Raw genomic sequence first — 13,525 nt, 5'->3', positions numbered from 1 at the left:
TTCTTCAGTTTGCAGACAGTGGACTTCTTAGGCCTCTATAACTATGTGAACCAATTCCTATAATAAATCTCCTCTTATATATCTCTACATATATCCTATTGGTTCTGTTTCTGGAGAACTTTGACTAATACATCTAGACTCCCAGGGCATCCTATACCTACTGTTTGTGGCAGGTTGAATAATGCTCCACCCACCCGAAGACGTCCACATTCTAATTCCCAGAACCTATGAACATGATACCTTATATACCCTATGTAATATGTTACCCTATGGTGAAAAGGACTTTGCAGATAAGGTAAGGGTGTCGAGATGGGAAGATTATCCTCGATTATCTGGATGGGCCCAATGTAATCACAAAGGTCCTTATGAGAAAGAGGCAGTTGGTCAGTCAAGGGAAGGCAAAAGTAAATACTAGAGTGATGCAGCCATGAGCCAATGAATGCCAGCAGCTGCTAGAAGCTGGAAGAGGCAAGGAATGGATTCTCTCCCTAGAGCCCAATGACACCAATGGGGGACTTCTGACCTCCAGAACTGTAAGATAATACATTTGTGTTGTTTTAAGCCACTGAGTTTGTGGTACCATTACAGCAGCCATAAGAAATGAATACATTTTTATTCCAGCACTAATCACATTGCATAGCAGTCACCTGAGAGCTCCTCAAGCCTGGGGCACCTTTGTTTCTGACAGTTTAACACAAAGCCTCAAAAAGGGCTCACAAAAGCTGCTGAATGAACGAACAAATGGATTGATGCTTACCCGCTTCATCCGGCTGCCTGTGTCCCTCAGCCTGAGAACACACACACACACACACACACACACACACACACTCATATCCACATAGCTTACCTGTCCATCCACCCACACCACCCCCAGGAGGGCAGCTCTATCCTTACACAGGAGCCCACTTTGGGCTGGCCAGCAAATAGCTCTCTCTCAAGAGCATGTCGATTTTCAGGGGGGAGGGGGATTTTTCCCAAGGTAATAACTGGACAAATCAGCAGACATGCAGGAGTGAGAAGCAGAAATTTTGACGCGGTTGACTTGAAACCACAAGAATTGGTATTGCACCACAGACATGTAAAAATTCTCCTTTCCAATAAATAAATAAATCATGAGCGCAAGAGACACCCCTGAGCCTTACCACATTCCCGTTTCTCTCCACCTCCGTCGCAACCCCACCACAGCCACTAAAATGATGGGGAAATCTGTACTTAGTGACACCAAAAGAGGTCCACTTTATCTCATTAAGAGAGACAAATGGGGCCTCCCTGGTGGCGCAGTGGTTGAGAGTCCGCCTGCCGATGCAGGGGATACGGGTTCGTGCCCCGGTCTGGGAGGATCCCATATGCCGCGGAGCGGCTGGGCCCGTGAGCCATGGCCGCTGGGCCTGCGCATCCGGAGCCTGTGCTCCGCAACGGGAGAGGCCACAACAGTGAGAGGCCCGCATACCGCAAAAAAAAAAAAAAAAAAAAAAAAAAAGAGAGACAAATGGATTCCAGCTAGTGTGATATGACCCCATTTTGCTAAAAAGAAAGAATTTAAATATATCTAAATCATCTATATACAGTGTATATATGTGCATATATATGTGTGTTTATATAGGCATAGGACAGAGGCTGGAAGAAGATCCGTGAAGAGGTTAATGGTTTGATGGAGATCATAGACGGTTGCTTTTTTTCTTACTTTTAAAAAATTTACAAAGTACAGGACTGTTGGTGTGATTTAAAAAAAAATAAAGTTGAAATAATACAAAATAAAAGAAATGGAGCGTTTTGTGTGGCAGGGCTACTTTGCGTCCCTTCCAAGACAGCCTAGGTCTCCCAGCCCCTCCCCAAATAGGAAGCTGGGCTCTGGTCTCCCCGTGAGCAATGGCGGAACCATTAGAGGAACTGTAGGAGGCAGGAGGGTGACGCGGCACGGGGCCTGGGAATTAGAAAACATACAGACGTGACCGCAAGGGCGGCTTCTGCCGAATGACCCAATGATGACCCGCTTCGGGCCCAATCTGGTATGTGGGGAGTTCGTTGTCACCCCGCGGCCTCTCTCTTCCGAACCGCTCCACATCTTCCTCGCTGCGTCTTCACCCGACCTCCCGGGAGAGGGCAGGTGCCGCCCAAGACCCCGGCAGAAAAACAGATGCAAAGGATCACCCCGGCCTTCCTCGGCCCCATTCACTGCCTCCCCCACCCTTTCCTGCGGTGGCGTTTTTGTTTTAATTCATCTGAACTGGTTACAAAACCACACTCCCACGAATACATAAATAATGGATAAGGGGTGGGGTGGGGGGCAATGTTTTAAAGAAATTCCCGCAGGGCCTGGCCAGGCAACAGCAAATGCATTTCTGCTGTATCATATTTAACTGTTTGCAAACTTCTGCTGGGAGGATGAGCAGCGGCTGCAGAGACTCCACTGCCCTTCCCCTCCCGGGTCCGGGAGAGACTTGTAAGGGAGGATTCAGAGGGAGAAGTTGTCAGCTCGCGGGGGCCGAGAAGATGCAGAGGGGAATGAGAAAGTGTTTGTAAGACTGCACCGCCCCCAGCCCGGCTTCGCGCAGGCCAAGCATCTCCCTCCCGGCCTCCGGCGCTGGTTCCCCCAACCAGGCTAGGCCCCTTTAAGAACCAGCGCGCGCCCCCGCCCCGCGTGCGCTCACTTTCCCTAGCAACCGCCCCGGGGGAGGAGAAGGTCCTGGCAACGGCGCGCCAGCCCAGAGGGTCACGTGATGGCCCGCAGCTGGAACGCGAGCGCGCGCCCCGCCGCGCGCCCGCCCGCCGAGCCTGGGCGCTGTGGCGCGTGCGCGAGCGGTGCAGCACCGGCCGCGGGAGCAGGGAGTATTATGGGCTGTGGGTGCCGCTGAGCAAGATGGAGCTGTCTGCAGTGGGCGAGCGGGTCTTCGCGGCCGAATCCATCATCAAACGCCGGATCCGAAAGGTTAGCCGCCTCCCAGGGCGGGACGCCTAGCCCCGCAGCCGGTCCTCAGATCCGCGGGCCATCGGGGCGAAGCGGTCCCGCTAACCCGGGCTTTCTCGCCCACCCCCGCGCAGCCGCCTCCTCGCGTCCCCGCATCTTCCCCACCCCCACTCCCCCCTTTTTTCCTTCTCTGTTTTTCAGGGACGCATCGAGTACCTGGTGAAATGGAAGGGGTGGGCCATCAAGTGAGTGTCACGGGATCCAGGGGTGAGGGGGAAGGGAGGCAGCGCACACCGGGGCCTTTTTTTTTTCCGTTGGAGGGTGCGCACATTTGCTCTCTCGCATGTGCCTCTGGCTCCCTGGTTTTCTTTTTTATTTTGTGCATGCGTAACTCGGCAGGTACAGCACTTGGGAGCCGGAGGAGAACATCCTGGACTCGCGGCTCATTGCAGCCTTCGAGCAGAAGTGAGTTTGGGAAGCTGGCAGGGGCGGCGGGGCTGAGGCTCGGCTGGGGCGCCGCGCGGGGAAGCGGGAGAGCCGGGGAGGGCAGCGCGGAGTGGGGCCCAGGAAGGGGCTCTTTTTAACCTCTGGCGTTTCTCGGCCGCAGGGAGAGGGAGCGTGAGCTGTATGGGCCCAAGAAGAGGGGACCCAAACCCAAAACTTTCCTCCTGAAGGTAACCTGGCCCAGCCCCAGCAGGCCCCTCTCGGGCCCCCAGCCCGGGCGCAACACGGGGCCTGCAGGGGAGGGACAGATCCGCGGCCGCCCAGGCGGGCGGGTCTTTCCAGAGGGGCCCCAGCTGGGCAAGGGGTGGTTGTGAGCCCCCGAAGAGCCCCTGGCAGCAGGCCCTGGCCAGCTCCAGCTTCAGCAAGAGGGGCCTGGGAATGGGGACAAGGGGGAAGGATAATCCTCGCTGACAAAACCAGGGTCTGGGGAGGCCAACAGGAAGCGGGTGGGTGAGGCAGGTGGGGTGCCCACCTGAGGGGATGGCAGGGAGGGGTGGCTTCTGCACGTGAGAACCCTCATCTCCCCCAGCCTTGAGCTGGTAGGGCTTTGCCTGGAAGTAGAACCCAGGGGGAGAGTGAATTTGGTCTCCCTCATCGTGGGGAACAGGGAGAGGCTTTGGTGGGGGGGCACCTGCCTCCCTGCCCGCAGCTTCCCTCTCTCAGGATTTGTTCTGTATGCCTCCCCTCCTGACAGAGGGATCCAACTTGAATTTGACCTTAAATCACTTCACTTTGAATTTTATCACCCAGCCTGGGCCACTGGTTCTCAGTTTTGCCCACTTCTGGCTGTCTCTGGAGGCTCTAATGAGGATGGAGAGTGGGAGAGTAAAAGCAGAGCACATTAGCCTCGGCAAGGGAGGGCGACCTAGCTCCAGAGGAAGCCATCTTAGAGTTTTTTTGGTGTTTATTTTAATTTTTTTAGTGAGAAAGAACAGAGCCTGGGAAGGGAAGGTGAGATGACCCAAGGTGGCAGGCAAGGCTGCAGGCGGGCCTCCGTGGGCAACCACAGTCCCCCCACAACTAGTGCTAAGGTTGTCTCAGGGCCCCTTCCCACCCCTACAGCCTGTGACTTTGTGGCAGTTGGCACGGGAAGGGCAGGCAGGACTCTGCAGAAAAGAGGCTGTGCACAATGCAGAACTCAGAATCTCCAATTTGTCTTAAAGGCTCAAAGCCCAATTTGGGGGGGCTCTCCAGCCCCCCACCCCCCAAAAGAACTGTGCAGAAGTGAAAGAAATAATGGTTTCCAGAATTACATATTTCTGTGACCCTTGTCGCCAAATTACACACATCTTAGGGGATCTGTGGAGTAACCTTAACTCTTGATGCTTCTTCGGAGGGATGGGGCAGAGCAGCTGGAGGGCCAGTGGGCCGTGTGACAGCCTCTCAGTGCAGCTGGAGTGCCCTCTAGCGGGGAAGTGAGTAATGACCATGAGCATCGATTCACAAAATGCTTTTCTTTTTTAATAGCTGTATCTCCTGAGCTGGCTATGGGCCTAACACAGTGCTGACCCCCACATGGATTATCTCCTTTAAATCTCTCAACAACCCTATGAAGTAGGGAATATTATCCCTATTTTGCAGATGAGAAGATCAAGGTCCAGGGAGGGGAGGTGATTTACCTGAGCTCCCACCACCCAGCTTCCTGGCTTCATCATGTCTCCTTTTCTTAACCCTGTCCCTCAGAGAGTACACGTCAGGTTAAGGGAGCAAGATGGACACACACACATACACACACAAAAAGGAAACAAGGCTGTAGAGTTGGTGGGGCAGGGGATGCAGAGGCAGATGAGAGAACCTTGATCTGGACCTTAAAAACAGGTAGCATGGGAGAGAGATATTTGCAAGGGGTGATGGAGATCAGCTTGGTCTGAACCCATTGCTCTGTGGGTCACCAAGAGGACAAGTGTGTATAGTAAACAAATTACACTCAGATAGCACTCACTTTCTGCAGGGAACTATTCTGAAGAGAACAGGAGCCCCTGAGGTAGGTTGCATTATCCCCATTTTGTAGATAGAAAAACTGAGGCCAGAGAGGTTAAATAACTTGCCCGTGGTCACAGAGAGTGAGTGGTAGAGTCCAGGTCTTTAACCTTCCACGTTATCTATGTATAGTACATGCCAACCCCTCAGAGCCATGCCTGTCACACAGTCAGAGTGCAATAAATGCCTTGGGCTGTGGTTACCAGTTTTAATCCACAGGCAGACCCAGGTCCCACCTTCAAAGAATTCTCAACCTGGGGAGAAGAGAGGAGAGGAGGAGGAAGGGTGAACCAGCCCCTTTTAAAGAATAATAATGTGTAGACATTATAAAGTAAATATTTTTGTAGAAAGGTTGGAAACCATACATTAGAAAAAGATTACTGCTCATAAGCACCCGCCCCGCCCCTTGGATAGTCTAGTATTCTTCGAGTGCTTGCTGTGTGCCAGGCACTGTGTTAACCAGGTAACATATACTGTGGTCAGAGGAGGCCCACTAAGCTGGGGTTTCATCCTGGATCTGGTGTTTGCCTTGCCTGCGCTCTTTGCCAGTCCCCAGGGGCCATGCATCACTGCTGGACTCCGGCAGAACCATACTTACAGAGGTCCCGCTCAGACAGCATGCAGAGAGAATAACCACCAACCCCTGGGGATCAGAGTGGGGAATCCCCTAAACTCCATGGGGGATGAACCTGCAAAAAGCCCTTGTTGCTATGCCAAGGGAAGGCTGGCTTTCCCCTGCCTTTGTCTGGGAAGGGGTGTGAGGGAACCAGTCCCTGGCTCCACTGGCTCGGGGCAGGAGGAGCTGGCAGCCCTGGCACAGGGCAGGTCGGGCCCACGTGTGCTGCCACCTAGTGGCTGGAGGGATGGTTAACTAAGCCACCCCAGGAAACCCCCAGCAGGGCTGGGAGGACCATGTGGCAGTAAAGTGCCTCTCCTACCTTCTAAGTGACATCCTCGCTGATTCAGCATGTAAGTCCACAAACACCTCTTCTGGGGGTTGTGGTCAAATACAGTCTAGTCTTATCTGAGAGGTGTACAGGCTACCTCCCAGGTACTAGTCAAGCATCCAGCACTGTGGGGGTGGGAGGTGGAGAGACCCTAAACCACAGACCCCCCTCTTGGGGAGCTCACAGACTGATCATGGGAATGTGTCCTTCCTCTCAGCCACCCCTATCTCACCTGGCTGGAGGCAGTCACCACCTAATGGTCCCTCTTCCCACCAGGAACCAGGGTATCTGTATAGAACACAGACTGGTCATCCATCTCTACACTCTGTCCAGCCATTGCTTTCGGTCCCTTGGCCACTCCATCCTCTCATCGCTGGGCTCTCTCTGCCTCCACCATTTGTCTTAGCAGGGCCCCTTCAGCAGGCCACCTGGGGCACAGTCAGCTCAGGAAGGACCAGGGTTTTTTCCTACTTAGGCTTCATCCTCCACAACTGGGAACTGATCTGTGCTCCTCTGGACCCTGTACTTCCTCTGTTGTATTGAATCACCCTGCACCCTAATGGCCTGTTACTTCTCTTCTCCGTGGAGCACAGCCCCCTAGGGGTAGAAGCTGTGTGTGGTCATAGTTGTAGCCCTAAGCAGCTGGCACGTGACTCATGAGTACTTTCTTAGTGAAGGAAGGACTGGTCGTGGAGGATGGCTTACATAACCTTGTGAGTCTCTTGCCCTAGACCTGGAGTCGAGGGCCCTGCCCCCGCCCCCACACACACACACCTCGCATTCCATGAGACAGAAGGTGAGCTGCTGCAGAGCCCTGGCGGGGCTTTATAGATTTCACCCCTGGGAGTATGTGCAGCTGGGCCCAGGAGCCTGGGACAGTATCCCTTGCTCCCCGCAGACTTCTGCTCAGCCATCCTGTCCCCAGGCCATCTTGGCAGAGAGAATATGAAGTGGCTGATCCCATGTCTTAGTCCATCCCCACCAAACCCATGTCTACCTGGGGTGGATGCCAACCAGGCTTTAGGTGCTGGCTTTGGAGTCTGTTGGTACCAATTTGCTCAGACCCAGGCCCTGAGCCAGACCCTGGGCAGTCAGATGAATCAGACCCAGGAGGGGAAGTGGGGGCGGGGGGGAGTGGGGTGCTGGGAGTGAGGAGGAGGGGCCAAGGTCTGTCCCAGAGCTGATGATGAGCTGGAGGTGCCTCCTGTTCAGAGGCAGAAAAGGAGCTCAGGGCATCTGCTAATAGGTCCGGAGGGCTGGGGTATGGGGTGAAGGTGGGAGGGGTCGCCCTCGCCTTTCTGTCACCAAAAATTAGTCCATGGAGGAGCACTGGGTTGGGATCCTCCCAGGGCGGGGTTGATCAGGGGCTTCTTTCCGTGCAGTGTCCTGGCTATTGACACTCCTCTGTGTCAGCAAGGGCAGCCACCGACCCGTCTGTCTGTCCCTCAGACCCACGGCCTAACTTGGAAAGTTAGTCTTGCAGTTGGGCCTGGATGAGGGTCTGACTTGCCCTCCAACCTTCCACACTTTGTGTCACCCGTCTGAACCTGTTTTCCTTTTATCGCTAAGGCAAGGTCAAGAGCACCACTGATTTCTTAAGTGCTCTCAGGATGGCTTCTTGAGACCATACTTGTGGGTGGCTGGTGCAGGGGTGTCCAGAGGAGGTCAGCGGGCGGCGAGCCCTCAGCCACTGCCTCCCTCTGTCCCACAGGCGCGGGCCCAGGCGGAGGCCCTCCGCATCAGTGATGTGCATTTCTCGGTCAAGCCGACCGCCAGCGCCTCCTCGCCCAAGCTGCATTCCAGCGCGGCCGTGCACCGGCTCAAGAAGGACATCCGCCGCTGCCACCGCATGTCCCGCCGCCCCCTGCCCCGCCCAGACCCCCAGGGGGGCAGCCCCGGCCTGCGCCCGCCCATCTCACCCTTCTCCGAGACCGTGCGCATCATCAACCGCAAGGTCAAGCCTCGGGAGCCCAAGCGGAACCGCATCATCCTGAACCTGAAGGTGATCGACAAGGGCACGGGCGGAGGCGGCGCCGGGCAGGGGGCCGGGGCCCTTGCCCGCCCCAAAGTCCCCTCACGGAACCGCGTCATCGGCAAGAGCAAGAAGTTCAGCGAGAGCGTCCTGCGCACGCAGATCCGCCACATGAAGTTCGGCGCCTTCGCGATGTACAACAAGCCCCCGCCCGGCCCTCTGCCGCCCCCGCCAGCCACCAAGGCCGACATCGCTGCCACCCCTGGCCAGGGGCTGCTCCTGGCAGCCCCCAGTGCCCCGTACGACGCCCGCAGCTCCAGCTCCTCCGGCTGCCCTTCGCCGACCCCGCAGTCCTCCTCCGACCCGGATGACGCGCCCCCCAAGCTGCTCCCCGAGACCACGAGTCCATCTGCCCCCGACTGGCGGGAGCCCGAGGTGCTTGACCTGTCCATCCCTCCCGAGGCGGCGGCCACCAGCAAGCGGGCGCCTCCCGACGTCACTGCGGCTGCCAGCCAGGCCCTTCCCGCGGCCCCTCAGCCTGCCGGCGCCGCCTCAGAGCCCGAGGCTGGAGACTGGCGCCCTGAGATGTCACCCTGCTCCAACGTGGTCGTCACCGATGTCACCAGCAATCTCCTGACGGTCACTATCAAGGAATTCTGCAACCCTGAGGATTTCGAGAAGGTGGCTGCTGGGGTAGCAGGCGCCGCAGCGGGGGGTGGCAGCAGTGGGCAGAGCAAGTGAGGGGCTCCACCAAGGAGGGGGGTTTGGGGGGCCCTCCTGCCCAAAGTCATACTCTTGCTCCCGCCCCCGCCCCCGCCCCCGCCCTCAGACAACCCTGCCTGTGCTTTGCTTGTTTCAAATGGCTCGGTGTTGACCCCGGGATGGGGCTGGGCAGTTGGAGCCCCCTGAAGCCCAGTGGGAGGGGCGGTCCTGGAACGGGGTGGGGCTAGGGTGGGGCCAGGACACTGGGAAGTCCTCTCTCTTGTCTCTTGGCCCCCTCCCTGCCCACGCACAGTGGGGCCTGCTGGGTGGCTCCTGGGGAGCCCCAGAACTTGGGGTTCAGCTGCCCCCTCCACATCCCATCTCTCCCCAGCTTGCTTCCAGCTCTCGCTCACAGCATCTGATTTCTCGGTGCTAACCCGGCAGCTGCTGGGGCCCTTTAGGGGACCCCATCCCAGCATGGGCACCATCCCTTTCCTTCCTCCAGATGTCTGGGAAGGAGGGGCAGGGATGGGAAAGCCCAGACAGAGGTTGAGGTGAAGGCGGCCTTGGCCCCTCTGCCCCCACCCACGAGGGCGGCAAGAGCAGGGCCCACTTTCGGACGAGACCCAAGCAGGCCCCCGTGGGCCTCACCCACCCATCTCTTTCCTCATCCCGCTCTCAGAGGCGGGAGGGACTGGCATGGACCTCACCTGCCACGGCCTCCCAGCATCTAAAGGCCCCTCAGTTCTCGACCAAAGGTGCTACAAGAGCCTGCTGCGCGGACTTTCCGATTGCGCATGCGCCTGCCGTCCTGGGCGGGTCTGCGTGGATCCGTGTGTGCGTTGGCCGCAGGGCCCGGCTCTCGAGGCTGCGCCCTTTAGGGTTCCTCACAGTAAGGTCGTCAGATCGAAGGCCTGGAACCCTCCCTTGCCATCAGCCGGGCCTGGGACCTGGCCCAGGTCTGAGGAGTTTGCTGTGGAGGCCGATCCTCCCAGCCCGCGTGTGCGGGGGCACGCATCCCACGCCCTTCTCCTTTGGGGTGGTCAGACGTGGCATGGTGGGGACCGAGGCAGAGGGGAGACCCCCGTCCCAAGCCTCCTCTTGCTCCTGGGTGTTCGGGGGGGGGGGAGTAGGAAGCCTGGACACCGTTCCGAGGGTCTCCGGCCCCCTCTCTCTTGCTTCCGACCGCCCAGGCTTTCTCACAGCCCAGCCTGCCTGAAGCAGCGGGAGGCCTCTGGTGCCCTGGGCAGCTGCTCTTTCCTCTGCTGCCGGGGAGCTGAGGTGTCCATGCCAGTGGCAGAGACCAAAACCCCAGTTTTAGGCTGGGCACTGGGAGGGCAGGGTGGCCGAAGCGGGGGGGACGGAAGAGGGGGCCTGTGTCCTTAAGGAGAGCGGGCACGTGTGGGACCAGGGGTCTGGTGGGCAGGGGAGACAGCCCTGCTGGCCAGCAGTGAGGCGCTGCCCAGACTCAGTTTGCCATGAGTGGCGGGTCCTTGCACGTGGCTCAAGGTGGCTTCCTGGTGTGTGGCCTGAGAGCCATGATGGCAGAAAGGGAATTCCAGTTCGGAAACAAACGCCTTGGTCCTAAGCACGGGAGGACTGTTTCTTCCGAATCTCCCCACCAGGGATTGTGGCAGGGCCCCTAACCCTCCCCGTCCCAGGATGTAGAACGGGGGCCATCACAGGGTTTGGGGGACTGGTGCTCCTGGACCCCTCCCCACCCTGCCCTTTGTGTTGGCTCTGTGGCCGTCCAAGTGCCAATTGGCTTCCCCCCAAATAAGGGCTGGTATTTCTCCTCTGTCCTTAGAGGGGATTTCCCCCCCGACCCCCACCCCAGGTGAGTGTCCACCTGGGTGCCAGTTACAGGTGTTTCCAGAGACCATAGAAATGTGTTTTCCTGAGAGTCCGTGTCTTTCGTGACTTTTTTTGTAAAGAAGTTGTGTTTTCAGAGGTGATTTTATGACAGGAAAGTGAAAGAATTAGTTTTGCAAAAAACAAACAAAAAAAAAACAAAAAAAGAGGGGAAAAAAGAAATAGAAAAAATATTGTGGGATTCCTATGGGGTTTGGGGGTGGGGTGGGGAGAAAGAGATATTTAAAGAAAAACTAGTAACGCAGTGATTGCACAGGTGAGGCGGCAATGTTAGGAACGTGGATAGAGGCCCAGGCCCAGCTGGGAGGCTCCCAGGCACGGCAACTGCCCTCCTTCCTTGGCCCGAGGCAAGGTAAGCCCTCCCTCCTGCGCTGGGCCCAGACTCCACACCTGTCCCCGCTTGAGGGGAAGCCTGACCCCTGATCCCAAGGGAATTTGCCAGAAGCTGCAGGGGCCAGGTAAATAGAGCTGAGATGTGGGGAGGTAGGAGTCAACAGGGGTCCCACCATCACCGGGACCCATCGTTGGTGACTTTCTCCAGGAAGGCTGGTGAGTAGGTACAGTTGGGTTCCTTGCCTTCCTCCATTCCTTTGCCAGCCTGTTGGGCCGTACTGTCCCTCCACCGCCACCCCGTGGGGGAATCTCCCTCCCCATCACCCCAATGACCAAGACACCCCCGAGCTTCCCTGGCCAGGTAGGGGATGCAAGCTTCAGGAAGAAGACAGGAGCTACGGACTCTGGGAGAGTATTAGGTGGTGATCAGAGGGGGTTGGGGGTAGCCGTAGGGAGAGGGAGTGCGTGCCCCTTCTCCTTTCACAGGGAGGGTGCTGCCCTTGACCCCCAGCTGTGCAGCCCTGCCCCAGCCCATGCAGAGGCATGCATGCACACTGCTCCCAGATGGGCAGCTCCCCTGAGGGCCTGAGTGGGCACCTGGTCAAGAGCAAGCAGAGCCCTCCTTACCTCTCTCCCAGGGTGGCTCTGAGTGGGGTCCCACGGCCCCCCAGCACACGCTTGCACGGATCAGCCTCCCATGGGCCCTTCCTCCCCCATTGCTGCTTTTCCGTTTGCCTATTACCAAGCAGAAGTTGCAGTCTGGTTTGCTTTATTTTTATATGTGAAATACCCCTCAAAGCCGGATCTCCTCCCATGTTCAGTAGTGGCTGGGGTCATCTCCCCCTGATGCCACCCTCTCCCCACCCCCATGTCATAGGAAAGAGATGAGGTCTGGTGTCTCTGGTTTGAGGCGGGAAGTTGGGACCCATTCCTGTCTCATTCCCCTCCCAGATCCTCAGTTTGCCCTTCTGTGAAATGGGTGTATTGGGCGACACAGCTTTTTCATAAAGCACTGCTGGTGTCCAGGCAGCTGCTGAAGATTAGGTGGTGGTCGAGGTTGCTGGCACTGGGGCCTCCAGCCTCCCACAGTCCCGTTTCATTCTCACCCTGCAAAGCGGTCAGGGTCAAAATGGGCTTCAGCCTTCCTCTGCTCTGGAAAGAGGTGATGATCAAGTCCCCAACCTCAGTGTGAGGCAGGCAGGGTGGGAGGGGTCACCCCACTTACAAGACCAGGAAACTGGGGCTCTGAGAGGCAAAGCTGCTTCACTGGAGCGAAGAGTCCAGCTGCTCTGGCCTTTTGGGGGAAGCCTCTTTAAAAGGTGGGGACCTGGGCCTTGGAGCCACTGCAAAGTCAGGGGGTACCCCTGAGCCAGGCGGTCCCAGGTGAGGAGTCAGCCCAGAGGAGGAGACCGTTAGCTCGGGGAGCTGGGCTGCCACCAGCCTTTCTAGCCTCTGGGTGGACCCAAGTGGACGCACCGCCTTTTCTGCCTTTGGGGGTTTTGTTGGTTGTTTTTGGTTTGGTTTTTTTGTTTTTGTTTTTGTTTTTGTTTTTTTTGCACTTGGCCCACGCTGGACAGTGGAACCTGCCTGGTCAATCCCACTTCCAGGCTCCCATGCACTAGCCCAAGGCAGCCTCTTGAGGGCTTGTATGGTTTAAGGAATCACTTTTGAAAAAAGAAAGAAAGAAAAGTGTTTAAAGGTTTTCGTTTTGTCTCTGTCTGCATCTCCTCTCAGATTCAGAAAGCCCAGAATTAGGGGCTAAAACTCTAGGAGAGGGGGTGTCCCCAGCCTGACCCTGTCTTGCTGATAGTCACCAAGACTCCAAAATAGGGGGGACAGGCTGGGTGGAGACTGAGGCACCCACTTCCCAGGCCTGTGGGGTCCCCCCCATCCCGCCCTGAAGGAGTCAGCACCCCACTCCAACAGTGACTGAGCGCCTACTGTATGCAGAGCTCTGGCTAGGCAGAGGGGGGCTGGTGGTCTAACGAGGGACCCCCTTGCAAGAGGCCACAGTAGAAGGAACCAAGGGTTCTGGGTCTTCCCCCTGCTGTAGGGTGGAGTAGAGATGGAGACTTCGTGTTGTTGGTTTTAATTTAAAAACACAAAGGCCTAAAGAAATGTATCTTATAATTTTTTTTAATTTTTGAAAAGCTCATTTAATGAATTGTGCACGAATGAATTCTATATATATAAAATATACATATATAGCTCTATATTTGGGGAGGGGCACTGTCTCTTTTTTCTCTCTCTCATTTTAAAAATGAAGTGTCGTTGCCTTCGTCTGTGGTTCAACCATCCAGCTCCCAG

General features: G+C 56.7%; 1 protein-coding gene across 1 annotated transcript; it reads left to right on the top strand.

Annotated features, from left to right (window-relative positions):
• Nucleotides 1-2,779: 2,779 nt before the first annotated feature.
• Nucleotides 2,780-12,920, top strand: CBX6 (chromobox 6). Its single transcript, XM_082636579.1, has 5 exons — nt 2,780-2,929; nt 3,110-3,153; nt 3,308-3,373; nt 3,516-3,582; nt 8,051-12,920. The coding sequence occupies exons 1-5, from the start codon at nt 2,861-2,863 to the stop codon at nt 9,050-9,052; spliced, it is 1,248 nt and encodes a 415-aa protein (XP_082492705.1). The 5' UTR covers nt 2,780-2,860; the 3' UTR covers nt 9,053-12,920.
• Nucleotides 12,921-13,525: the final 605 nt, after the last annotated feature.

Source organism: Mesoplodon mirus (genome assembly GCF_964341445.2).
Source record: "Mesoplodon mirus genome assembly, chromosome: 11".
In the NCBI taxonomy this organism is placed as follows: domain Eukaryota; kingdom Metazoa; phylum Chordata; class Mammalia; order Artiodactyla; family Ziphiidae; genus Mesoplodon; species Mesoplodon mirus.
Note: the sequence above shows the minus strand (reverse complement) of the source record. Positions and strands in the feature narration are given on the sequence as shown.